Here is a 27981-nt window from a genome sequence, read left to right as displayed (position 1 = left end):
CTCTCTCAGATGGGGAATAAACCATGTAGCGGGCTGATCTTGAAGCTTGTACTTGGAATGGATTTTTCTTTATGAGCTGGGCACTTCCACACAATAATAAAAAAAAAAATAAAAAAATTAAATGGTGCTGGAGGAGAGAGGAGGGTGAATGTAGTAGACAATAGCTGAAACGCAGTTTCTTTATACTAATGTCCTTTCCTATAAGAGGAAGAAATGAGAAACGGATCTCAATACTGTTAAAAGCTGGCCTTGTTTGTTTTTGTCATGACTTGGGTAAGAATTAAATTTAGGTGGGCGCTGGTGGGCTGTCAGGTAGGATGGTTTTTGATAGGGGGTTTGGTTGCTGATGTCCCACCCTTACTATACTTATATTTGATTTAAGTTGTCTGTATGTTTAAAAATTATTACATATTCAGTTTGCTTCCAGGTTTAACAGCATACAAGCCTGAGTTTTAGTTCAGCAATGCTGCTGAAAAGAAGTAGGCTTCTTCGCCTGCCCAGTGCTGCTGCAGAGAGAACAGATTGTCGCTGCTATCTTGGTACTGAAAATTTCAAAGCTTTCATTTTGCTGGTAAAATCCCTTCCCACAATGTGTGTACTCTGAGATGCTGTGGTTTATTTTTTTTTTCTTGGATGAACAGAACTTTAACTCTTCAGTAAAGAGCAAATCTTCTTGTTGTACATTTAATTTCTGTTTTTTTCTAAGCTATGGAGAACATTGCTTGTTTAAAACATGGTGACTACCAAATGAGCAAATGTTTTTAATTTTTTTTCCCCACTTGTGTCTGACAGTTTGTTTCCCCCATAAAGTGCATCTTGCTTAACAAGTATACTAGTGTTACTTTATTAAGGGAGAAAAAAGTGTAAATACTTATTTGTGATGCTTATCTAAATTTTAATTCCACGGGGACCAGTCATTAAAAACAGTTTCATTTTCTTTACCTAGACCACTTCTTTTCCTCTTCATACACTATTTCAACTCTGTTTTTACAATATAGTAAGGTAATTTTTCCTCAAAAGTAGACAATGTGGCATTTAAAATACAATGAAAAAAATTTATTGGGAAACCTTTCATGAACTCTTTGAACAAAAATTAATTTTGAAATCTACAGTAAATTGTCAGTGAGAATATACTTAATAAAGTTTCTTTTTATTTCTCTTCCTTTATTATATAGTTTTTCAACAGCATTTGTCTCCATCGTTTGATAGGGATGCCAAAGGGATTAGATAATAAAAGAAGCATATTTACTTAAGCTATTTTGCAGTGCAACTTGCATGCTGAGTCCTTCATCCCTTGTTCTGTCAATCTAGTTTCTGTTGTCAGAATTGAATTTGGAATCTGTTGTTCTAGAAGACTTGCATGTGAAACAAGACAAGACCTAACAGGTTGTAGAAAGTAGCAATAACGTACAAAAACTTGCACAAGGCAGAAGCGCCTAAGCATGGCTTCCTGCAAGAGGAGGAGCGTGTAGTCTTTGGGAATTCTTGTTCTGCTTCTGACACTGTTTGGTACCAATTTCTGCTTAGGAGTTGCTTTTCTTAATCACCTGCGGACTTGTATCGTGGAGGTGAACTTCTTGAGTGCAGGTGGTTTAGCTGGAGTTCTGGGCACTTTATTTCTAGAATCTAGTCCAAGATGGATTATGATGGCTCAGTGCCTGCAGTTGCTGCTCTTTGGGTTGTTGGTGTGACCAGTGGTGTCTTGAAATGTGCTGGTTACCTTGGTCCATTTAAAAAGAACTCAAATGTAAGTTTACAGGTACAGCATGCTCTGGAGTGGAAGCATTAATGCTTTGCAGTCCGTGTTATTTTCTTGTTTATCTAGGATTGTTAGTCCATTGGGTATTTGCATTAAATACCTCGAGCAGTGCCAGCATTCCAGGGAGGCGGTCACATGAGCCTGGCAGAGCACTGTGTATTCTGAGCAGACTTTGTTTTCTGTAGCCTTTCTTCCCACTTCCCTGGGGATGTTTCCAGCCTCTGTTCTAGCTTTAAAATTTAGTTTGGGGAGAGAAGTCCTTAATTATCAAGTGAAACATAGGAGGGAGAGTGCTTGTGGGGATGAGGAGCTGGGAGACCTGCTGTACTGTTCTGCTGATGGCTGTTCTTGGTCTCAGAAACACAACTGTGGCCTTTGTGGAAGTTCTGATCTTGATGAGTATTTTTACTTAACAGATGTTATTGCTTACAGATGTCAATTACGCAAACTGCCACTGCTGCTTGTAAAGTGCCTGTACCCTGAGTAAATGATTGGGTTTTATTCAGTTCACTCATCCCAGAGAAAATGTTGGAGAGCTTGTGCTGAATTATTCTCAAGTATCTATGATATCTTGGTGTGTTCTGTTTTGTATAGTATTTGAATTGGACTGTAAAATTACTGTGCAGGACTGTGTTGAACCATAGAACCCTTCAAGATTATTCAAAATACCTGAAATAAAACCTCTTTAATCATGAATTTCTGAGAGATGAAAGGACCTTTTTTGTAAGTTGATGGTTTTTGTATGTTCACCTCACAAAGTACGTGCTTTTTTAGGTATAAAACTTGGAGCAATACAATTCTGAATGTGGTAAGTGATGTCTAGTTTTATTTACTAATTAAACTCTCCACCACTTTCCTCCTTCACAGTGACTATCACCTCCATTATTACAGTGGATTTTTATTAATTATATGGATGATGTTTTAATGTGAAACAAATAGCGCACAACTTGCAATATCTGGATTGCTTTGCAGTATTGGCAGTTCAGACAGCATATCCAGCATGAGATTGTACTTGGGACAAAACAAACTGGGATGTGAGATTTATGTGACCTTTGGTCACTTGGGACTATTCTGAAGGGAAATGTAGATTTCATGCAGTCCTCGTCAGTGAGAGTTCAAGTAAAAATATATATGCTGTCAAAAGCATTTCTAATGCCATGGCAGAAAGTGTGAAATAGTACCATATACTTGATAATGGCTTTTTTGTGGGAAGATTCTCTGGTGCAATCTGATGTGATTTCGTGGAATGGCAAGCTATAGAGGTCGCTTGTGTTCATGATTTGGTACTGAACTGTCAGGCAGGCCCTAATGTCTACCGTGGACCAAAGGCCAGAGAGCTGAGTATGGAATAAATCTCCTCTAGGATTTGAGTGCTGAGTTAAAGCCATGTTTTGAAACAAACAGGAGTTAGGGCTTCTGTGAATGTTGAAAACCTTGTTAAATGAACACTCTAATAGACCACTGCTTTGAGTTTGGCTTCAAGTGGTAAATTTTGAGGTAGTTTTGAATATAAAAACTTACTTGATAATGCAGTACTGACTCTTAAAACGTTAGCAAGAGCAATATCAACTCTTCAACTGCTAGTCTCATCTGAATTTTGTAGTTTGTAAGTGAACAAAGCACCTAATATCCAGCATTGCAGCAGGGCAGGTTAACTGACTGCTTGCTAGACTATCCAGAAAAATTTGGGTCTTCCAAAATATTTTGTTCACTCTGGCTCTGATTATCTGCACAGTGCAGAGAAGGAAATCATCCTTTTTCCTAAGAATTGGCATCCTTAATTTCTTTGGGACTGATTTGTTTTAGAGACTTATTTCTTCCCATGTGCAATATTGCTATGGCTGTGTAGTAATGCAGGTGCTTGAAATAAAACTGAAGAGTGCGTCATTCTTGAGGATCACCCTTTCTATATGAATTTATTGCTGTTTCTTGATCCAGCTCTGCTGTTCTTGAAAGGGATGTGATTTTGTTGGTATTTGGAGATGGCGAAGGTTTGGAAATGAGTGTTAGCATTAGAAGTCTTATGTAATTGTATATCATGAAATTGAATGAATTTCCCAGTTCACGTATGCATGGGGCTGTATGTTGAAGTATGACATAAAGGGTAATATACTTATTCTTTTTTTTATTTGTCCTATTTGCTAACTAACCAGCTGCAGAAGGGATTCTGAGACATCAGTTTTGTGTGTTACTGTTAGAGAAGTTAGCATTAAAATAGGGGATTCACCATGTTCCAAGGTACAGAAGAATCTGAAGACTAAATGAAATACAGTCCTGGTAACTTGAGGTAGCCTTCTTTCTTTCTGTTCTAATTTCCCATTAGATGTTGGTAGTTCTTATAATAATTCTAGATTGAACTGCTTGACAGAGAAGTGAAGCTGTGCTTAAATGTGAGATGACTGTGTAGGGGATTTAAACTGGAACAGGCACACTTCATTACGAGGAATTGTAGAGGGTCTTTTCTTTGTTCCTAGTTTCCCTTCTAAATTTAATTCTTAATCATAACGAGATTTGCCCTTCCTCGACTGACATGTTCGCATCGTGTCTGCCCGTAGCGTGCTGTTAGAGCCGATGATGACTGTTCTTAGCCCTGTGGCCTTGCTGTTGTTCCCCTGTGGTGAGCGTGCGGCTCGCTCCGTCGGCTGGGCGCAGCATGTGGCTCCTGGTCAAGGCTGGGGTTCCCTTCGAGAAGAACTTCTTGACCCTTTGTATTTCTTTGTATGGTATCCGCCTTGCAGGCGGACTCGAGCCATTGTTTGGAATGCGTATCTAATGCGTTCCACTTGGACCCTCCGTTCCATTCCATAATGTTAGCTTTAATTGGCTGTTTTTAAACTTTCATGTACAATTTGGTTGTACACGGTAAATTACCACCCTCTTCGCCTTTTCCTAAGAGCAAGAAACTAGAATCCAGACTGTGCTTTCCCTTGCTGTCTTTTACTGTTGCCCTTGAGCTCTTTTAGAGGCAGCCCTGGTGGGTAGTGTTTCTGTCAGAGGACAGACCTCTTTTGCTAGTGTTTTTCCTCTAATCTCCCAAAGGCTCTATTTTTAAATGTTATCTTGTGGTTTTGGACCAACTTCTAGATTTGAAAACTTAAAGAATTGCCACTTTTGTCCAAAGAAGCATCTTTAGTTTAATAACTCTTCCCAACTCTGCTGAGTGTGGCCAGGTATCTAACGTGTCCTCCAAGTGATTTTTTTTTTTTTAAATATGTATTTTAATTTGTCTGCGTCAGGACGGTATCAGTCACATTTCCAAGGCTCGTGCTTACTATACAAAAATGTCTTATGTGCTTCCGAAGTGTCAAAACATCTATCAGTGGCAGAATGATGATCTATTACATGGGTTTTCATCTGTGCTTGAATACTTGATCTGAGTATCAGCCAAAGCTATTTTTGAGAAAGAGGGATAATTTAGTTATCTGAGGGGGGGAAGTTGGTAGTACTGCATACAAAACAATTCTTGCAGTTGAAGCTCAAAACAGTGATGAGTCTCTTGCTCGTACTTGGTTTGAGCGGAGTAAAACAAAGCCTGCCTTTATCCTCCATAGCTGGCTTATGAGCTCATGTTTCGGCTTTTCCTTTCCCCTCCCTTTCTGACATGGGCTCCCTGTTTTTGTCTTTGCTAAACAGACAGTAGCTCTCCACAATATTTTTAATCTCAACGAGACGTCCAGTGGCTGATGATGCTGAAGTGTTGCCTCAACAAAGGAGGGATGGTAGCTGGAGCATTCCAGGTCTGACGCCTTTGGCCAGAGAGCCGTGCGGTGTGGCCACCGATTCCTCCCTGCACAGCATGCTTGCTTTGGGCAGGCGGCTGCGTTTCATTGACTCCTGTTGCGTGCCTCCCTGTGCCTTATTTTAGGCTTCCCCCAAAAGTTATGACTGGGAGTCTTATGGTTTTAGATGAAAGAGCCTGTTGTCTTGTTGAATTATCTCCTTTCTCCCTGTATGTAAAGCAAAGCTGGCAGGTAAAAAATGATATAATAGAACAAAAGCTCCGTTATAGTAACAACTAAAGCTAGATTAGAATAAAACTGAAAGGATGACCTACTGTGGTGTGTTTTTTCTTTAAAGACTAGTGGCTTACCTGTTGTCCGTTGCCCACCTAGCGGTGGAACTGGACTCAGATGGGCTCCTGAGCATTCCTGCACTGAAATCTGTTCATGGAAATAAATCAGACATATTTTCCCCTCTTAGATACTCTTAGATACTAAGAATGTCCTTACACAAAACACACTATGGAATTTTAAATAATTTGTACGCAATCATGGATATTGAGGTAGCCATCAGGATCTTGTACTCATAGGATTTGAGAGGGAAAAAAAAATCCTTAAAACAGGAACATACTAATTTTTTTAATATTCTAGAGCAACGTGTTAAGCTACTGATTTTGTGTAGTGACTGAAGCGAATGCAACTCATGAACTTGTTTGCTAAAAGTATAGCTGCTAGACACTTTTTTCAGAGGGGTTTAAAAACTTTCCCCATGACAGCTGAACTTCTTGAATCAATACAGAAATCTGCTTAGATCACATACTTCAGTCTTGCAGCGTTGGTTTTATTGTGCAAATAAACTATCAGATACTGATTTATAGGCTAGTTGTGTTCCATAGACGTGCCTATTTGTTATGTATGACTGTTCTTGTAGCAGCCTGTATCCCTTCACAGCATAAAGCCATCAGATCTCCTCAGTCGTGTCCGTTCGGCTGTTACAACCAGGTACTTCTTTCCGTCTTGAAATTTCCCAATTTAATAAAGGGAAGGTGGGGTAACTTGTTGATTTCTACCTGAATGCATCATTAAACGCTGCAAGAGGGGAAATTAGGGCATGGGGGTGGTGTCTTTTTTCCCTTCTTTTGGTAAATCTTATTTTTGATGCAAAGGCAGTTCTGTCGCCAGCCAGTCCAGCGCGCGTAGCCTCTCCCCCCCGCCATAAAACAATGAGCACATTCAGGCAGAACTCGTGTTTTCAGTTATTAAAAAACGGAGCCGTCTGTCTCTGCCTGTGACTTTAATCTTTAAGCCTTTATTCCCTGTACCCCACCCCCTCTTTCTTTCCCCAACCTTTTGTTTGTGAAGTGCAGGGCTACAGGATATGTGGGCCTGGAGTTTCTGAGCGTATTGTACATTCCCTTGGCAATTACAGATGTTTATAACCCTGACTGATGTTATTTCAGTATTGTGGAGGGTGAAGAGAAAATTAAAGAATGCTTTTTTTCTTTGCCCCTAGCAGTCTTTAATTTTTTTTCTGGAAAAAAAAAGGGGGGGAAAGAAAATGTAAACTCTCTAATTTCTTTTCTTTAAAAAATCTTGTTCAGCAACCTCGGATGAAAAATGCCTGAGAGCTGTGCATGAATCTTCCAGTAGCCTACCATAACTCTTCTGTGGGTACAGCGTGTTTCGTGCAGTGTTGTTGTAAGTAGATGGTACTGGATTTTAGTACAAAACAAGCTCCTTGGTGTGGGGTCCGTGACCTCTGGGGTACTTTATTTCAAAGACGGAGACAAGGCAGCTTAGGACTTGAAATACTTTGAGTTAGTATCACATTAATTTATTCCCAGCTCTACTGGAAAGCAGTTTTTTGTTTATTTTTAGTAGAATGATTTAGAATCTTCTGAGTTAATGGTTGTCTCTTGGATTGGTGACTTGCAGAATTGTTCAAGAAAACTAATTTTTTATTAGTCTCATAGAAATACGTTCTTGATCTGCAAGAGGTCTAAAATCCATTTCTTATTGGTGTTTTTTAGACTACCTAAAGCTGCAGGTGCATTGTAAGATAGATGTCCTTGAATTGCCAGAGGTGGAGAGAGAGAACCCAGTAATGAGTTTCTGACCAAAGTGTTAGAATTGCACGTTTCTTGAGGATCCCTGTGCATTTCATGACTTTGAGGGTAGTTGGCCTTGAATTTTTAGGAGAGAATAGTTTAATGGAATTGTAAATTTTTGAGGTTCTTCCTCAGAACCTTAGAGATAAAACTTTCAGATCCGTATATGTTTTCCCACTGAATGCAAACTAGAATTTATACCTAGTACAAGCGCACAGTTGCACATAAAAATGTTTACTTGGGTCAGTCTGTGTAGCTCCAGGTGGTGTGTGATGGTAATTCTTAACTTTGTGACTGCTGCACAAAGCTGCTGGTTAGACTGAGCTTTCAAAGGTGTGGTGGAAGGATGAAGAAATCAGTGAGGATAGGTGGGACTTGAAGAAGTTGGCACTGAAGATAAAGGGAAAAAAGTCTTACTGTCACCTAATACTGAGAGTAAGACTTCAGATAAAGTGACTAAAATACTTTTAAAAATTCCAAGAGACATTTGTAGATGTTCATAATTCAGTAATACTCTTAAGTGCCCAGAGGGAGGCAATAGATGCTCTATGGTAATTCTCCAGTCCTTTGGGGGGAAAATACAGTTGGTAATTAACCATAATACACTCTCTTTATCCTAAGATAATCAAGTACTTAAGTTGTGTATTGCTTGTGTAAGGAGTTCTGAAATGTGCTATTTCTTTTTGCATTGAAACACAGGCACAGATGTGATTGAATCCTAGATATGCTAATGTAACAGTATCATCTTGTAAGAATTCTAAAAAACTTGAAAAGATGAAGAGCTGAGTATAAAACATTACTGATACGGAATATCACGTACAGAAAATGTATAGGTACTGTGCAGGTATCTGGTTTTCCCCTCAGTTCAGTGGTGGGCATGTGTATAATAGTATGTTCAAATGCCTATAGAGAGATGAATAGTTAAAAAAAAAAAAAAAATTTACTTGTGCTGCTCATGGAAGTGTTAAATTTAAAAATAAAGTCATTGCCAGAAGCAGCTAACAGGTTTGAAAGAAAATGGGTGCACATGAGCAGTGTTTGCCACCTCTCTTCTCCCTTCTGTACAAACTCAGGTTTGTGTGGCTGTCGTAACTCACAAATGACGATGCCATACCTTGGCGTAGGCTGAAGCCTTAGGATCCTGTGGTATCCGGGAGGTAGCAGGTGAACCACGACCTGGAGGTTTCCAGGACTGTAGGTGCTGCCAAGGCTTTCACACACTGCATCTTCCCACTCCAGCGTTTATCGGGTTAGTGAAGCATCTCAAAATCCTCAGTGCAACATTCCTGAAGCTGGGGATGGACTTGTGGCCTTGTTCTGGTGGCTTCAATGATTCTGTAACTCTTCTGGATGTATAATACCTTTTCTACTCTTCAGCCACTGTTTTCTCTTTTTGATCTTAGAAATAACCTCAAAGACTGTCTCCTTTCTTGGAGGGAGGGATTGTGTAGAGTGGTCACACCTTTCGGTAATCCCTCCCCATGATACCTTTATGATATTCAAATACACTTACCTCTTTTTTCTTTGAAACTTAGTTGGAAATCTTGTAGAGAGCATGCATTAAAGCTGGTATGAGTCAAGACGGTAAAAATGCTATTTTTCATCTCATCTCTTCCCTCCTGTTTGCTTTTCAGCTTTTACTTTAAAGACTTTATGGCCTATCAGGGACCATTTATGATCAGCTGTGTAAGGCCCAAGTGTAATGTTACATTAAGTTTAATTCACAGAGCAGTCTGAAACCACATATGGCCTTGATACCAAAGCAAAATATCTCTGAATAAGAAGTTTGAAACCTGAACTAATCACTTATAAAGTCACAGGAAAGCTGACTGGGACCTTGAGCACTCAGTATCTCCTGAGGAGGTGGAAGTGGTGTTTTGAATATATCTTCCCCCACACCTTCCTTTTTCCCCAAGTTATGAATATAGCATTTGCTGTGCAACTTATTGTCACAGTGTTTCAGAAACCTCGTTTCAGGAGTTCAGTAACACTGCAGAATACACTGCACTTCCTTGCAAACCTCTATGTTTGAGCCTGTGATATGAATCAGTGGCATTACAGGTGCCATTTTCTTATGTCATTTGGGGACCCAGAAATCTGACACGACTTTTTCTCCTAGAGATGTTTTATAGTCTGGATGCCAAATTAAAGAACTGAACCTTTTTGCACTCTGTGTAATACAAATTCATAGCACCAAAAAAGGTTGCAGTGCAAATGGTAACAACCCAACTGTTTTCTTCTCCTGTGCTTTGTTTTGCTTTCAAATGTACAAAATAGCCTTTTTTTTCCTAGTATATGTCATGGATTGTACTCTAGGAACGATGAGCTGTATAATAGCGTCTAGTCTGAAATTTTAGCTAACTTTTACTCTAGTTTTATGCAGTATCATGAATATTTAACTTTCCAGCTTTATTGGTATCTGCATTTGCATATATGTATATATGAATGACACTTTAAAAAGTTAATGTTTGCTAACTAATTCACAATTTATGCACTTCCTTCTTCAAGCCAAGAAAAATTAATGCAGCTGAAATACCACGGTGTTGTGTAATTCAGCAAATGCTAACTTTTTTTTTTGTAGTGGTCATTTGTGTCTCCTCAGAATGATTTGTTGGGTTTTTAAGGTAGGTAGGCCCTTTTTTTTTTTTTAACTCCCTCCACAGTTTCAACCTTAAAGTAATAGAAGTCCCTTCTGGTTTCTGTCCGGGTTGTGCCTTGCTTGTCAATACAGAAAATATCTGTTAATATGTGGTATTACAGAAAAGGACTTTGCTATGTATGGAAGAAGGATGATGTTTTCTCTCACATGGCTATTTACCTCTGTTTTTACATGGGCTGCATATTATGGTATCTTCCATTATAATGCAGTGTTATTTAATTTCTTAAAGACAGTGGGGGGAGAACGTTCATTTATGATGATTTTGTATTTTTTTCAGTCACTGAAATTTTGAACAGGAATTGAAATGTCAGACCCTAGTAGTTACTCCGTCTAATTTACTACATTTTCTTTGAATATGGTCAACGTGAAAGTTTCAGGGGGGTCAAAGCAAACATGTCAATGATAGAATGAAGCGTCCTTTGCTTTAAACTTCATCCTGATGCCTTTTACGCGAGATAAAAATCAAGCTGTACGTAGCTTAAATCTTAGCTGTGTAAATATCAAATCCATCTCTTCGTTTGTCTGAGGCCAAGTAGTACCTACCAGCGCTGAGTCTGAGACTTCCCCATTGTATAACCGCTTGTGCTTTTTTAGAGGGATTTTATTTTCCTCCTCTTACTCAACTTTGTGTGTTTTTGTCATTGTATGCTGTTAATGTGGATTTTTCTTTGTAAAAAGTTGAAGTACTTACTGCATTTGTCTTGTTTCCTGTTTTTGTAGCCACTTTTATCTTTCAGATTCCTTTTTCAGAAAGGGGCTAGATATGAGTGTAGTATTCAATATTACATTCCTCGTGTAGTCTAATACTTCACCATTTTCCACTGCGTCTAAAAATAAAAACAATTTTGCGTTGTACAGCATGCGATGCGCCTCAGCAGCTTTCTAAAATAACAGCACTTGTTTTCTGTAAATACATGCATATTCGGTGATGAGTTTCTCCAACACTTCCTTACAACACACTGAGCTGCGAGTTTCCCTCAAGCTCCCCAAGCTTCTGTGTTGTGAACGGCTTGGCCTGCAGCACTATCCCATCCCTAGTGGCAGGCAGCTTGCCTTTCGCGCTGCTTCTGACTGCCTGGTCCTGCTGCCTCCAGCTCTCACCGGACCCCTGCCTTGAGCTGAGTCTCTGCTGTTGATCCGCCCCTGAATAAGCAAAGCGCTGGGGAGGTGTAGCTGGAAGCAGGAACTTCTCAGCTCACGGAACTGCAGCTGCTGTGGCCGGGATGCGCTGGAGCGGATGGCTGGATGGATGGATGCCTTTTGGTGTGCCCCGCGTCACTGATGGCTGCGTCTGGGTAGCTGACTGTATGCGGCTGGAGCAGTGTATTAATGCAATAACTAAGTGATGTGTGTGCTTGTCCTGGCTTGAAACTACGTGTGTAGAAATGCCTTTTGGATTTGTATGTTTTATCTTTTCAATACGAGTAAAGGGAAAAAAATCCTCTTGCGTTTCTAAAGTATGCTTAAAGTCGAGAGGAGCCCTCGCTTGTCTGTAGAATTGTGTATCCTCAGCTTCACTGCTTTCATGTGCAGCCTGGAAAGAGATTAGGTGTGCTTGGCTTCTGTTGTGTTGCAGAAGGGAGGAAAAATGTAGGAAATGATTCCATGTAACCGAAATTAAAAAGATCCCCAGCGATCTCTTTTCTGGTAGTGATTTCTGTTTGGGAGCCTTTGGAGGAAAAACTAAATGTCTCTGTGTGTATGGTGTTCATTGTTTTATGTATGTGTATGTTGTATGGCTTTTTTTAAAAAAAAACTACAAATTTTAATGTTTGATCAATGAATTTATTTGGATCATAACGAGAGCTTCCTCTACTTGCCTTGCTTTGGAATTGTCCCTCTTCTATTATAAGCAGTCCTTTTTACAGAAAACTTTTTTCCCTTATCAGGAGACTAAAAAAAAAAAAGAACCCACAACCAAAACATTTCAAAATAGCAATTAAAGAAATCTTTCCTTTCTTGAAAGGCTGTTTGCATTTTATTTTTTTTGACCTTGAATGTTTTATTTCGTTTCGTGCTGCCCTTGACCTCTGTAGCACAGGTCGCAGAGAAGGAATGCTGCATTCAGGAGGTACTCCAATGCTCTGGTGTTCAGATGCTTCTCAGACTGATGTTTTTGATCTCCCTCAGCCAAAGAAAGAGGAGCAAAGATCTCTGAATCCATCTTCTCTGTAACCACCACTGCTGGCTGCGCAGTGCGAGCCCGTACTGTTTTCTGAATAATTGAGTCACTGAAAGTAATGCAGAGAGAGATGTCAAGTCAGCAGCTCAATGCTAAGTTTCTGTCTGTGTCACGGCGTCAAGCGTACCTTTATCTCCGTTCGTTTTCCAAGTACCTTGCTTCAGCTCCTGAGCCTCCTGTACTTGCCTGTTGGGGGCTGAATGCCCTGATGCTGCCCTTGCCCTGCGGCTCCCAGCTGAAGTCTGGCAGAGTTCAGATGCCCTGTGTGGGACCAGAGGGGTGCAGTGAGAAAGCTTGTTCAAATTTTTTTAGCAGGCATTACAACATCCAGAGAGGAGCAAATGGTCTTTAAAATAATGAGCTTGTAAGCTTCAGGCAGAACAAGTGAGCATGTCTTCTTGTAATAATGAATTACGTAGGGCTGGGATCTCCAAATGTCCCTAAAAAATGCATCTGTGCACATCTCGTGTTCTACACTTTTTTCTTTTTTCCTCTTGTTTTCTACTTCTAGAGTTGTTTCGTACTAGAAATGTAATTCAGATGGGAAGGGACCTGCTGAGGTCTTCTGGTTCTGCCTGGGCTCAAAGGTGAGCCAGCTGCCTTCAAGTTGTATCATCTTGGGAAGCAGGGTCTGGGGCTACCGGGGTGGCCCAGTCTGTAACGCTTCTCCAAAGAGGCTGAAGGCAATGTGGGACTTCTTACTTTCCATGGAAAGTTTTGCAAAAGATCTCTTGACCTTCTTTCTGCCTGTACTGTAATGCCTCTTTGAAGCTGCCTTCACTTGCAATTGTTGTTTCTCAACGCAAGTAATCTGTTTAAAATAAGATTCATATGTACAGTGTTGCAACAGCAGGGCCTGCATGTAATCATGAATGGTTAGGTGATGTCCCTCAATCCTTCTCATAGTTTTCATGGAGGTGTTACTGCTTGTGTTCATGCTTCCCCAGCATGGTCTATCAAGCCTATTGACTTGCTCTAATTATGTTACTTCCTCCCTTTGGAGAACAGAGACGTGTTTCTGACGTGTCAGAGAATATTCAAGCAAGAAAGATCCTTGGCCGACTTGACGAGGAAAAGATTAAGGCCCATATGTCTTTTAACATCTTCAGGACAGTGTTGCACACTGGTTCTTCTGGGCGATGAAATATAAAGTATATTCTGAGTGTATTCTTGTGCTACTTTTTAGCAAAAGAATCCTTTTATTCCTTAGTAGTAATTCTCGTTCTATCACTTACTGTTTATAGTTGAGTTGAATTTGGGATTACAAATAAATAACCAAAAGGTCATCTGGCATATCAGAAATGGCCTTCTTAGGAATACGTTCTTGTGGTCATCCTGCCTTCTCTTTGTAGCTCTCAGTTTAGGAAAGAGCTTAGTGGCTGGTTTTCATTTAAGGGGAATTTGCGCAACCAGCGGTTTCTTTATTGTTCAAAAAAAAAAATCAAATACGCGTATAATTCTAAGCTTTACTGTGCATTCAGAGAGAAGGCTTGTGGGTTGCTGGTCTGACCCTTGCTATCGGAGATATTCCAAGCTATCCAGAGTTTGAAGCGGCGCAGCTCCCTGTTTGTGTTTCCAGCTGCTGAAACGTTTAGGAATGACGTGCCTGGGAAGTGGTGGTGGGACACTTGAACTCCATGAGTTCCTGTTCTTTTCAAAGTGTTTCCTAACGAACGTTATGGTATCGGTTTTGATCCATGATTTGCATTGCTTTACAGAGGGTTTCTTCATGTGTAATTCATGCGCTCCAGTTGCGTGCATGTCTCTCTCCCCCTCAAACCTCCTTTTTCTGTTTAAATTTTGGAAGATTTCATATCCTGCACAACATCTTCCTTATTCATCACAATGCCTCCCCCAAGGTAACTGGCGAGATCCCGTACAACTTGTAGCATCTCCCAAGGTGTTACTGTATATGAAAGGAGAGAATAATTTAGTAGTTTCTGAATAAGATTCTTAACAAAAAGGGGGGGCTGGGAAGGGGGAAGTTTAATGCTCACTGCATGATATAGACAATATTTCCTGAGACAGGAGATACTAACCTCAAAGAATTTAAAATAAAACATTGATTTTTTTTTTCCTTCTTTTTAAAGGAGAGTAGGGGAGGCAAAAATGGTAGAATAGTCGGCCTTTTTATCCTATGTGCAGATGAAATTGATTAAACCTTAAAAACTCGCCTCAGTCCACCCGGTTTATTAATTGAAGAATTTCCTCTTCCCCAGAATGGGAAGTGCACATTAAAACAGAGCTTTGCCCCTGAGTAGCAATGATACTTGAGAACAGCATATTTTCTACAATCCTATTTTCTCTTCAGCACTAGAGGAAATCCTAACATGGTAAAAAGCATATTTAAGAAAAAAAAAAAGTATGTTTAAGGAAGTCCTCTTTCATTTCCTTGTAAAGCATGAAATCAAATTACAGCCCATGGCCCACAATTATTTTATTTTTACATTTGAAATTCCATTTTCTGCTTCCTTTCGGTGCCTGTGAACAGGAGTTGTACTGTTTGTGCAAATTCAGCTAAAAAGATTATCTCAAGCAGAGGAGGACACAGTAGCTTAAAGAAGCCCCCAGCCAGTCTGTTTTCATGCTGGGGTGGATGTGGAACCTCGCACAATTCACACGGGGACCCCACCTCCTGTTCTTCGTCCCTCCACTCAGCCAGGTCTTGCTGTGGAGCCACGTCAGCTTTAGATGGCTGGGTTAGGGAATGTAACGCAATACTGAGCTTATGCTTGCCAAAGTAGTAGTAGTTAAAAGTGCTCTAATATTCTTAATCTGCATTTGTGGAACAGAAAACCATTCAGATTCTGTACGTTCATTGAAAATGTCCTTTGGTTCTTCTTTTCAGTGATGCTGAAATTGCCAGGTGGTTTAGCGCTTGCAGTTTATAACCTTACTGTTCTGAAAATGGGTACTGTGTGTACATATAACAGTGATAAGAAGCTAGTGGAGATAGAATAAAATGAGAGGCTAAAATTGTTTTTGGGGGGGATGGAGAGGTGATGTGTGTTATTTTTTTCCCCCTAGGCTTAGTAATGCCTGTTTTAACTTGCAGTAAATGTGCTTTGCTGTACGGCTCCATCTCTGCACAGCTCGGTGTGGGAGTTTGTGTGTAATTTACAGGTATGCAACAGGTTGCACAAACAGAAGGGGGTTGAGTTCATGGACTTGCGGAGCTGTCCCTGCTTCTGTGATGGAGGTTAACAGCGATTTGCCGTAAGATGTAATGTCCCAAAGTAAACGCAACAGTGACAGGCTGTATTTTTCAAAACTGCAGAGAATTAGGGATTTGGCACTCCTGTGGTGTTTCCCTGTGAATACTGGTATAACAGATCTAGTTTTATTTCTTGTATTCTTTTGTGTAAGGATAAGAGAGCAACATGTAGAAATTGTAGACTTCAGTTTCTACTTCAGCTTCAGTGAGCAAAATTAAGTGTGCTTTATTTATATAAGCTGTGTGGAAATCAAAGTAGATGTGTTTCTAAATGTGTATGAGGAGCGTATGTATAAGGCAGGGCACAAAGGTCTGCAGCCTTGCTGCCTGGAAATATGTTTAGGCCTTTCTTCCTATTTCAGTAAAAAACTGAAGTTGTAATATACTAAATAACATAAAAGCAGAGAGAATGAAATGAATTTTCTACTAAAGATTAAGAGTTTGTCAGTGCATACTTTTTTAATGCATGATATTCTTCTGGGCCATCTGTCTTTTTGGGTGTCCTCAGCAGGTGGTGAGTCTGTTCCAGGACGAAGAGCGAGAGCTTGCTATGAATCACATGCAGCAGGTGGTATGGTTTTGCTCTTGCCTTGGAGACCATGTCCAGTTTAAGGAAGCAAATTGTTGGTAACTGCTGTCTTGTGCACATTTAAAACTTGGCGTAATCTAAATCTCTGATTTATCTAGTGCAGTCGATAAAGACTACTTGGAAAACATTAATGTTTTGGCTTTCAGAACCAGTAAGCAATTCAAACTGTGCAAACCTACTTAGGAGTCCACTATGCTTGGCCACACAAGAATGCAGCCTAATACGGGGTGTGTGCCTGCAGTCCTCACAGTCAGGATCCTATTTGATCTGCAAGTGGTGGCAGTAAGTTTCTTCCCTGATGACTGGCCACAGTCGGATGTGCCCAGAATTCAGTAGCAAGAGTGGATTGGTCTTGAATATTTGAAGCAGGGGTAGACATTTTCTTTGTCTTGTCTGAAAATATTTTGTTAATGTCTCTGAGTTCTGTGATCCTTGCCACTTCTGTGGTATGGATGAGTGCTACAGCCCCCAGGTTCAGCTGGCACGCTTGCTTGCAGTCTTCTCTTGGATGCCGTGCTGCCTGTCTTTTTGCCTTTCTCCCATACCTGGCTGTCATCCAGATTCTCACTGTTCATGTGTTATCTTTTGTTTGTTTTTCCTCACTCAGTAGACTGTCTACTTCTTTACTTTGTTTTTCACTGCGGTTTAGCTTCTTATCGTGCAATATAATTCCTCTCTCTTCCCTCCCCACCACCTTCCTTGTGTTTTTGGATGATGATTAGTTTGTTTCATTTGCTTTTTACAGGGCTATAACAGAGCTGTATGCCATTACGTGAAGGATACCCTGATTGTTGGTCATTTTCAGGCTAAGTGAGAAATCCCACTTCAGGAGGACTCTTTCTCGGTGTTCTTGAACACCTCTTTCATAGATGAAACAGCAGTAAGAAGGTTACACTGTCTTTTATTCTGTAGGGGAAATAATTAGAATACCTTAGCTTAGCTTAATTTCTTGATTGCTGTGCTTCCGTATTCAAAGGACAGGTCTGCGTATGTGTCTGCTTCATTCAGGTTTGTTTGAAGCTCTGCTGGCCTGCTTTGAGAGCTTGAGTAACATGGAAGAGATGAGTGTTCCTTATCTTGACTGTGTAGGACAATACTCTGTCCTGTTCTGAGACGAAAAAAATGTTTCGTTTCCTTCGTTCCATGTCTCGCAAGAGTCTGTGGCGGGCCTTCTCTGGTCAAATAGTGCAGGTTTATAGTGTGGTTTATTGTTGTTCTTGGAGTTTCTGCTTTTATAAACCGTCCTTACTTCAGCTTTTCTTAGTTAAATCTTGTTCTGCTGTAGAAAATTCTTCAGGAACATTGTTCCTGTTGGTGACTGAAATCTAACATGGTAGTGAGTTGACTAATAGCCTGATAAAGATGATTTAAATTTCAAATATGAAGCTAAACACATTGTAGCTCTCTTATATTTACATGCTAAAGGGGAAAGCTGCTTGGAAGGAGATGCTCTATGCTCTCGAGAGGGTACGTGTGTGTGGGGAGGCTATGGTGTAGTCACCTTCTTACAGGTAACTTGCTCACTGTCCTGATTAGGAGCTTTTCCCTTGGAATCCCTGTGTGCTTGGCTTTGGTCTCCCTGGGTAACTTCACTTTGGTGTTAAGGAACTGTTATGTGTGGGTGAAGGGCAACTAAGAGAATGGGTTATGAAATAAAATCTAAATTTTGGTAGGAGAAGACAGCGATTTGGAAGATGGTAAGTTGTCAAAGAAGTCTTGTTTAAATGTCTCAGAAAACTGAGGAACTAAATCTGTGTTTTTTTGCCTTGTTGCTTGAGGGACCTGTAAACTTGAGCACTCACCTCTTGCTATGTGTGAGTAGGCAAGTACAAAACATCCTCATGCCCTGAGCACAACACGCTTAAAGTATTTCCATCAGCAGTGCCCTGATCTCTTGTTTTGTTTCACAATTTTGTTGAAGCTCAGCAGCTTCCTACCCTGCGCAGGTGCCTGCTCTCCCCTCGTGGGTGACGATGCCACAGTGCCCTCTGTGCCATCCACAGCATCTCTGTGGCCAGTTAGCTCGTGAAGGATTTGGAGGAGGCACAACAGCTGTACTAAGCCACATTCATTAACTTGAGTGTGTTGCGTTTTCCTTGGCTGTAATGTATTTTTATCTGGAGTGTCTCGATACACTTTCTGGTGTTTTTGGAGTTTTTCCATGGACTCTACAGTTTTTCATATGTTCATATTTTCTTTGCTGTGAAATGCCCCAAGGTAGGCATTCTTAACCTTCTAGTAACTGGGCTGATGAGTTTTATCGCTCTTTAAAGTGTTCCTAATAGATTTATAAATACAGCAGTTACAAGTGTTTGCTTTATAACAAATGTGTTCAAAGCAGTTAATTTAGCATTTCAAGATAAAGTGGCCCTTGTACTGAAACTTCACATAACTGCTTCACTGCAGATTCTGTCTCCTGTTGGAGGGAGGAGATGGATACATAAGGCATCAGATCAGCCACCCTTTTCAAGTCCTGGTTCATCAGATCTGGTTACTTGGACTTGATCACGGAGCACAGCGATTGCCATAACAGACTTAGCTAAAACTTAAGCTGCAAAGTCTGCAATGTTATTTCACTGAACGTTTGACCCATCATTTTATGGTATTAATGATCATATTTAACTTCATGGTTTGGTTTTAATTATTATTTCCCATTCATCTTAAGGGTGTCATTTGTGTAGTAAGAATTACTCTGTGGTGTAGTTTAATACAAAACCTGGGTGTTAAGTTTTATTTTAAAATAAGACAAACCCTGCTGTATACATTCACAGAAGTACATGCGTTTTGATTGTTCAGTGTGTTTTCCTAGAACAATTTTCATGCTGTTCACTTGTTGCTGTTCGTGCTTCCTACTCTATATATGCGCTGTTGTGTGGTGTCTGAGTCTTTTGTTCAGTCCTGGTGTTGCTTATACTCTAAGCAAGTTCTAAATTAATACAATTCTTGAAACAATAAAAATTAAAAATACTTTTGGGGACAGAGCCTATCTCTAATTTATCTTGGAGCATTTTTTGAAATGGCTGGAGAAAAGTCTGCAGGAGCTTTGCAAATGTCATAATTACCCAGCTAGCTTTCTGAAGCATTCGTTATTTACATTAAGCATTCATTATTACAAGATGAAAGCATTGGTAGGTTGAAAATAGTCATTTGTAACCATAATTTTTTCTTGTTGTAGTTCCCACCCACTCATTCACCCATGCACTTCAGCCTCAGAATGATTTCCTATCTTGAGAGTTCATGGGAACTATGAACAAGGGTAGCTGTTGTGATAGCAATTATAAAGACTAAAAAAAAAGTGGGTTAGAGAGAGCAAAAGAAAAAGGAACAGTTGCATCGATTTCATATTCTTCTGATCAAAAGCTTGAGACAGATATTAAAAACTCTTAAATCTGGAGTGCTGCAATTTTGCATGTTTTCTTACGTCTCTTCTACACTTCTTAAAATGTGTTTTTCCAACATAATTTTCTGCTAGTTCAGCTTTAGATTTGTTTTTCTTATTCATATTTAAGCTCTTTTTTTTTTTTTTAAACATGAAACTTTGTTGCACTCTGCCTTTTTGGTATTCAGAGTATTTCGGTTACCTGGAATGAGGCAGGAAAATTCTGAATGTAATTAGTGGAAGGCCCAACATTAATGAAAAGCTTCCTGGAAAATTAAGTTAAATCCATGGAATTAAAGTTGCTTCAGTCAGAGGATTAAAAGCTCATTGCAACAATGCTTCAAAAAATAAAAATAATTTTTAAAAGTTATCATCATGAGCACAATAAGTAGCCTAAAATTTAGAAGCTTTTTTATAAAGCGCAGATCTAAATCTGATCTATTTATGGCTGTGATATGAAGTATACGTTTGAGTAACGTAGATCTGAATTGGAAATGAGCATTGCAGGGTTTAAATCAGCTTTTCCTCCTGTAGAGTGACTATAAGGATTTCTTCGGATTTGTGGTAGACCTGAGTCTTATTTTTAAACGTAGTGATAATGTCCTTACACTGTTAATATAGAGGAATGTGTAAACAATCGTAGGTTTGCATATTTTGTATGAACTGATGGACATATATAATAGCTTAAACTCCTTAAATCTTATTTTTCAAAAATTGCCAGGCATTCATTTGGTGCCTGTGTTGGTTTGTGCTTTGTTCATATTTCTGGACATGTGTACATATACATGCAGTTTTTACGGAAGCTATTTGAGAAAATGTTCCTTAATCTCTTTATGCTGCTACAATACTGACTGTGAATTCTTTTCCAGGTGCCCAGATTATTGATTTGATGATGCTTGTAATCGATGTGACAAAAGGGATGCAGACACAGTCAGCAGAGTGCTTGGTAATTGGGCAAATCGCCTGCCAGAAGATGGTGGTAGTTCTGAACAAAATAGATCTCCTTCCAGAGGGGAAGAGACAAAGTGCCATTGAGAAGATGACGAAGAAAATGCAGAAGACCTTGGAAAATACAAAGTAAGTTAACAGTAATATTAACAGCTAGTGTGTAACAAAAATACTTTACCCACATTTCACTTTCAACATACTTCTAAATGCAGCTAATCTTGTCCCTGCTGGATGAGATATTCATATAGATACCGCTTGCCACGATGATGAGGGAAGAGTGGAAAGATTACCAGAAATTCAAATTCAGTCCTGCATTTGCATCTGCAAGTACCATGTATGGAGAAATATTTGAGTGTAATGAAACTTTTCAGTTTAAAGGGCTGCTTTGAGTTCAGATTGATTTTAGGCAAGAAGGGCTGGGTGAAGAACCTTTTTTGTAACTTTTCTTGTGATCCAGATGTGTTCTATTTCTCTTTTTTAACTAAAGAAGAAAGAGGGCTTTTTCGTAACCGAATGTGGAAGATGTGATTGCCCCAACTAGGGTGATAAAGCTGCCTTGTAGTTATCTTTGTATGGGACTGATCAGTATTGCCAAGAATCTAATTGACAATGTTCCTGAAGTTTCTGTAATGCAATGTGACTCTGTCTGGGCTGGTTTTTGTCAGTTGTGTTCTGCTTTAACTAGTTGAGGAAAATGATGAGTGAATGAAAATGTGGCTGTTAGGAGATGGGAAGGTACAGTATAGACACAGTATTCCCTCAGTGGTTACAGAAATTGACACACAGCTGATTTTGCGTAGGGTTTTAAGGGGATGCTGACTCCCATGTTTACAGTTGTTGGATCACATTTTGACCTTTGAGAATGAAAGGAATAGGATTCAGCATAAAGAGGAGAGAACTTTACCAGGGACAAAAGAGCAAAGCGTGGCTGGATACGGCTGTTCTTGCTTAGCTTATTTGTGATGGTAGAGCAACGTCCCTCTTCAACTATGCAACTGCTACCATAGTGACTTTGAAGATCTGTCTTTCCAGCTCATCAGTAATGTGGGTCTGTTTGTTTTGCTTGGAGTAGCACAGAGGTCACCAAGAATGTCAAATTTCCTCTTGTGAACCTAGTCAGGATTCTACAGCTCTCAATTCTCTCTAGCAGTTTTTGATTTGAGGGCAAACAGATACAGGTGGCTTGTTTTTCCTCTGTAGGTTGTTGCATCTTATTTCAGGGGAGGTAGAGGAAGGAGGTACCTGCAATATGAAAAACAAAAGGGCATTTTGGAACAACAGTCTCTTATAGGTGTTTGATCAAGTTCACAGGTAATCCCACGGGAGAGAGCATTGAGATAATTATCTCTAAAGTTTTCTTAACTGTGTTACCAAATAAACTTATTATGCCTCTATATGTAACACGAATTAAGTAGCATTGCAATTTATAGTTATTTTGTTTTTCTCATCTAAAATATCCACAGTCCATGCCAAGAAGTTAAAGATTTTGTAATAACTGAGCTTATCTTCATATTCTACTCATTTATTTTGTCCTCCTTTTAAAATTTATATTTGCATTTCAGTAATTACTGCTGGAGGTGATACTTCAGTCTTGATTTAGTCCAATATTGTATTGCAAATGATAGAGGAAAACACTGCTTTTCTAGTTGCATGTTCATAAAAGGAATACTAATCTTTGTAAGGAAACTGGATTTCAGGAAATACTTTTGTATGCTGCCTGAATTGCACCTTCTCTTTATATCTTGGAGTACAGGTGGGTCTTACAAGTATGTCTTAAAAATTAGCATACCTCCTCCAAACTGAGGGGGAAGTGTGTTTTTGAAACACTGGCCATGTTAACTGTGAGGTCCTTTCCTCCAGCCCCTTTTTAAAACAAGGATGTGCATCAGCTGATCGCAACAGCTGTGAGACCACATGGAGAGAAGTGGTCTGTCATAATGTTTTAATTATTCATTTGAACTCTGGATCCTAGAAATGCTCTTTCATCAGATGTCTGTGTATTGTTCCCATAACAAAAAATCCTTTTTTTTTTTTTTTTTTTTTTTGCAAGTGTAGTCTGTGCTTTATGATGCTTTGAAAGCTTTGCTGGCCTGGGCTGATTGTAAAGTGCATGTCCCATTGTATGTCAGGCAAGTGTTTTTTCTTGACAGTGTTTTCCCACTTGACTTTGAATTTTCAAATGCATACTTTTTAACTGTTTTTATGTTTCTAAGCTACTTTTATTAAACTGCTTTTATTAGCAGGGCACGTGCTGAGACCATCTGACAGCTGCCTCAGACGCTTGTCAATGAGGTGTTTTCCAAGACTAGTTTACTCGCTCAGTATTTCTCTACACACGCATGTGTGGACAATACCCTAATATTAAGAAAAAGTCTGAAGTCTGTTGCAGCTGTAAGAGTAGGTGTTACCAGTTTTCAGAGGTAATTCTTGTGGTGTTGTCAGGAGATTGCATGGAGGGTGAAAAAAAAAGGCAGAGAAAAGAACTGTCTTATTTGCACCTGTAAATTTGACCTAATCAAAACTTGCTTGTTCCACAGATTGATACTGCAAGTAAAAGCAAACTGTCTCTATGAATGGAATTTCTATTGTTGTAATTTTTTGCACATGCCAGCTTTTATCTTTGCCCAGCAGGGTCTAAATTCTGACATTTAGCGTGGTGGAGTAACAGTTCTAGTAGGGCCAAATCATGTTTGGAAGTGCCTCCAGTGGCATTATATGATTATTCCAGTTTGTTCTGGCAAATGGGAAAAGGAGTAAGGCATTTGGTTCAGCATAAACTTAAATTTATTCTAATACATTGCCCTAAAGGGCTTGTGTGAAAATAAACTTCCAAGAGTTTCATGGTTAATCACAGAAATTGTCAGTGCACATTTTTATTACCCTTTGTTCCTAGATGCCTCAGACTTATGGCATATAAACAGAAAAAAATACCTTATGTACCGAATTACAGTTTCATCACTAAATGAGCCCCCTCTGCAGAATCTAGCATATTTTTCTTTATCATGGTACTGTCCTTTTTCCTCCAGTTCATTCCCTTTTTGGGATAAAATCTATGGTTTTGTTCTGGGGAATCATAAGGATGACAGCGGTCATGACTTTGCCTGAATCAATTGTGTAAGAATCAAGGATCTGTGAGAACCAACCACTTATTAGTTTTACTACTGATTATTATTCCATTGCTTCGCATATATGAATTAACATGGTTAATCCTGAATTTTGCAAAAATGCAGTAATAACTTATCTAATTTCCCTTTCCAAAATGTAGGCAAAGCAAGCTATCGGATGAGGTGAACAATAGGTTGTGTTTTAGGGAGCAAATGGTACAAATTCAATCAAGAGGCTTAAAAAAAGCTGCTGAATAATAAGGGCTCGGAGAATAAAATTTATTGAAAGAGAAAAACTAAACTGGGGTCGGCTGTGGAAGTACTGCTGTTCTCGAAAGCTTTACATGTTTGAGATTTTTTTCATAAATTTTGATTTTAGTCGAATTAGATCTTTCTGCTCTCTGCAGATCTTACAGGCTGTCTGCAGACTCGGACAGATATCATGTGACATTGTACATTTGGCTTCTGTTTTGAAGATTATGACTATAGCTGGGATTGTAATTGTTCTAATGAAAGTTAAAACCTGTATTAGTCTCCAGGTAAAATAGCTTGAATGCGAAGTCACTGCGATAAGCCTGAGTAATGGTCCTTGTTTCTGAAATGAAGTCTTACTTTTGACTGCCACTGAAAGTTGAATCTGGCTAATGCTGAAAGTCTTAAAAATTTCATAGGGAAGTCTAATAGTACAGATGAGAGTAACTCCAGAAAAAAATTGTCAGTTATTCACCATGGGGGAAGAACAGAAATCAGAATCTGAGGCAGTTTCCCTGCCTTCATTGTCAGGTGAGTCTAATTTACGTGTGTAGGAGATCTGTGGCCTAATGGTGGGAGTCTTTCTCTCTTTCAGGTTCTGTGGGTGTCCTATTGTTGCTGTTGCAGCAAAGCCTGGCGGACCAGAAGCCCCAGAGTCTGAGAATCCACTGGGTGTTTCTGAATTAATTGAGGTACCTGCTGAACAAACAATAGTCATGTAAAATGAGCTTGAGCATCTTTAAATCTTTTGGATTGTAGTGTTAGTATCTAGAGATGAGGAACTCCTGCCTTACTGTCAGCTTTATGGAACCTAATTCTTTGGGGATTTATTCCAGTGAATGAGGAAGTTGAAGATGTGTTTCCCCAAAAGTGGGTCTCCTTCTTCAACTGCTAGGCTTCAAAGCCTTTGAATAGCTGTCTCAAGAAACAATTATCACACGTGGTAAACTTCGTTTTAAAGTTGCGAGGGATTAGAAAGCATAACAAATAAAAATAACTTTAAAATTCTGCCAAATCATTGGTAGGTGTTAATTACACTGCAGTTAAGAAAACAGTGAAGCTGTGAAGTCAGGCGCCCAGATTATGCGTATGTGAATGTCTCCTTCCTTCATTATGATACAGTGCTTAAATGCATGATTCTTTATTCTAAATAACCCTTGCCTCATTCTATGCGCAGGATGCACAAAGCTCAATTACTGAGCAGGCAGTCAGTATTTTGTTTTAATTCTCATTATTCCGTGTGGCCTCATGACTCCATTCAAATACTGCTCTCTGTTCAGAATGATTAATTTCCTCCTGGACTTTTCTTTGGCACTCATCACTGGACTTGAACACTTGGCAAACAATTAATTTACTTTGTAAAGACCTATAGGAAGTGTAGAGGTGACTTATCCCATATTTAGGTTGGGAAGCTGTGGCACAAAGGAGTTAAGTCCAATGAGTTTACTAGTTTTGGATGCCAAGTTTAAGGAAACTAGGAACTCTTCTGGGACACACTTGTGTTCAAATCAGAGTACCTGCCAATTTTGATTGCAATTGTGAGTGCTTAGCACTCTGTTTATCAAGCTTTGCGGTTTCTGTTTGGACACTCCGAAGTATACAATCAGTGATTACCTGTGGAAAGTTCCATGCATCATCATTCTCTTAAAAAAAAAAAAGTTATTGCATAAAGTGTATAATCTGTTCTTTAGAGCAGCACCAACCTGCCTTCAGAACCATCTTTCTCTGATAGTCTGCCTTGTTTACTGCATGTCTTGCACTTGTGCTAAAGGTAAAATGCTAAGCTTGGATTTATCCTGCACCCTGAATTAGGTCGGGTTTGGAAAAAGCTATATGATGGTATATTGGATAATTACATCAAACGCGTATGAACAAGAGAAGTGTTAAAGCAAACTAATGCTTCAGAGGTATCCTTAGTTTTAGCTATGTTCAATTTTTATTTTTTGAGAATAAACTGAGTTTGAAGAAAGTAAGTTATATGGTAAAAGAAAATGAGTTATGTGGTAAGTTATATGGTATGATGCTTAAACGGTGAAGGGCAGGGCACTTAGGATAGCCGTTTGAGATAGATGGCATGTACCAGATTTGTCACCCCTGTGAATAAACATTGGGGAAGAGTAGCATGTCTTTGCCCTGGAGGGGTGCTGCAGCAATTTGCAGGCAGCAAAAAGTGTCCTAAAACAGGCGGCATCTTGCCGACGTCTGATATGGATCTCTTGGATGCTGCCACCTTTAAAATAAGGGTAAATCCCTGGAAGCACGAGTCACCAGAAACTTAGGGTTGTCTTGCCTGCAGCAGGCTGTCTGAAAACAGACTGCAGTATCTAGAGAGCTGGAGATAGGCAAGTCTTTAGTTTTGCCTTCATTAGGTCTAGGTAGATTTACAGGGCCATTCCCCAGGTTTAAAACCTTTGGAGGAAATACCCAAGTTGCAGCTATTTGTCAACTCAGAGACCTAGTGTTTAGCAGAGCTGGCAAATGCTGTGAGAGCCCTGCCCCTGAGCATTACCCTCTCTCTCCTTGGTAAGAGGCTCCTTCTCCGTTGTTCTGCCATTATGACTTAGGCTTAACCTCCAGTTTTTGACCTTAAAAGCAGATGCTAAAGGTATTGGCAAGTTTATGTGCTGATATTATAACAAAGATCAAAAGTGATTTGAGATGAGTGAACCAGTTCCTCTGAACCACTGCTGGGTATGTGACTGCAATTTTATAATTAGTCTTCTGCCTCTGATGATGTATTTTAAGAAGCATAGTTATTTGTCAGCAAAACAGAAGTCCTAAACTTTGATATTTTCTCTAGAAAATGATACTTACGTAGCTATTTTTCTTAGTGGCTTGATCCTCCAAGAAGTGTTAACGTAAATCTGAAGGGGAAGTTGACTTTGAAACTTATCCCAGTGTAATAGTTTCTCTGGGAGGGAGGCAGGGATGGGGCTAATACCTTTATATAAGTTAATTTGCACTAAATCAAAAAGAGCTGAAGTAGCAAAATACACTGTAAGACTGTACTTTGAGGGTGGGGAGGAGGGGGAGACGGGTGCAGGATTTTTTTTTCATTTGCTTTGCTACAGTGTTTATATTGAGTTTGGCAGCAACTTTATTGCCAGTGCAGTTCTGCTAACCAAGCTAAATGTGCGGCACCAAATCTTTCTAAGGCAGAAAATCGAAGTGTTCCTGCTGCTAAGTGTGCATCTCCTCTATGGCACGCACAGTTAATTTGACATTGGTGCGTTCTAAGCTCACTGGGAGATGCCTGAAATCAGTAAAACTGCAAGCCTGTTCAATCAATCATCCGCTTGCCTTCCTTTTGCTGTATGGCTGTCATGACTTTTCACCCAGGCATGGTTCTGCTTTTATCTTTCTTTTCTCAGGTCCTGAAGTCTCAGGCTTACCTGCCATCAAGAGACCCCTCGGGAAACTTCCTTATGGCAGTCGACCACTGTTTCTCTATCAAGGGTCAAGGCACGGTGATGACAGGGACTATTCTTTCTGGCTCTGTTAGCCTTGGTGACAATGTGGAGATTCCTGCCCTGAAGGTGAGTCTCTCATTTTCACTCCCCCCAGTTTTCCTGATAGAAAGAGACATTCAACAAAGAAGAGTGTGTTCGGCAGTCTGAAATTATTTCATTATTTTCAGTGTCATTACTTTTCTGATACTCTAATATAAGCTATGTTTATAATAGGGAGAAAGAGATTAAGTAACACAGCCAGTAAGGTTACCTGCATAATTTTAGTTGAATGAAGAAGAGGGAAGGCTGACCTAGATGAGTGTGTTAGTATTTCAACTTCAGAAAGGCAAGGTGGGCATGCTTCCAAGACAGGACATGCCTAAGGACTGAACAAGGTTTGAGTGAGGTTACTTTTGTTTGAGACATTCTGCCCCAATGAGAAGGCTTGCAAAAGAATCTGATCAGGTAGGCTTCCTGAGATGTCTGGAAGTGATAGAAGGTGGCAAGAAGAGTACATGGAAATGGCAAGAAGAAGGCATGGAAATGCTTGATGCACATTATCGTTGTTTGCCAGGGGTTTAATTGATGTCAGCATGTTCTGGAAGAGCTGCTGGAATGC

At 39.7% G+C, this 27981-nt stretch overlaps 1 protein-coding gene across 14 annotated transcripts in view; it reads left to right on the top strand.

Annotated features, from left to right (window-relative positions):
• EEFSEC (eukaryotic elongation factor, selenocysteine-tRNA specific) overlaps positions 1–27981 on the top strand; it is a 163727-nt gene that overhangs the window by 52859 nt on the left and 82887 nt on the right. For 13 of the 14 annotated variants that reach the window (XM_083795363.1, XM_083795368.1, XM_083795375.1 and 10 more), the window contains exons 2-4: positions 20479–20686; positions 24509–24605; positions 27285–27449. In XM_083795363.1, the coding sequence (XP_083651489.1) occupies positions 20479–20686; positions 24509–24605; positions 27285–27449 (470 nt within the window). Of the gene's footprint in view, positions 1–7097; positions 7177–20478; positions 20687–24508; positions 24606–27284; positions 27450–27981 lie in introns of those variants that run through there. The other variant, XM_083795373.1, reaches the window with a different exon arrangement.

The sequence above is a fragment of the Anser anser genome, assembly GCF_964211835.1.
Source record: "Anser anser genome assembly, chromosome: 12".
NCBI classification, from domain to species: Eukaryota; Metazoa; Chordata; class Aves; order Anseriformes; family Anatidae; genus Anser; species Anser anser.
The sequence above is the reverse complement of the archived record's forward strand: the minus strand, read 5'-3'. Positions and strand labels throughout refer to the sequence as shown.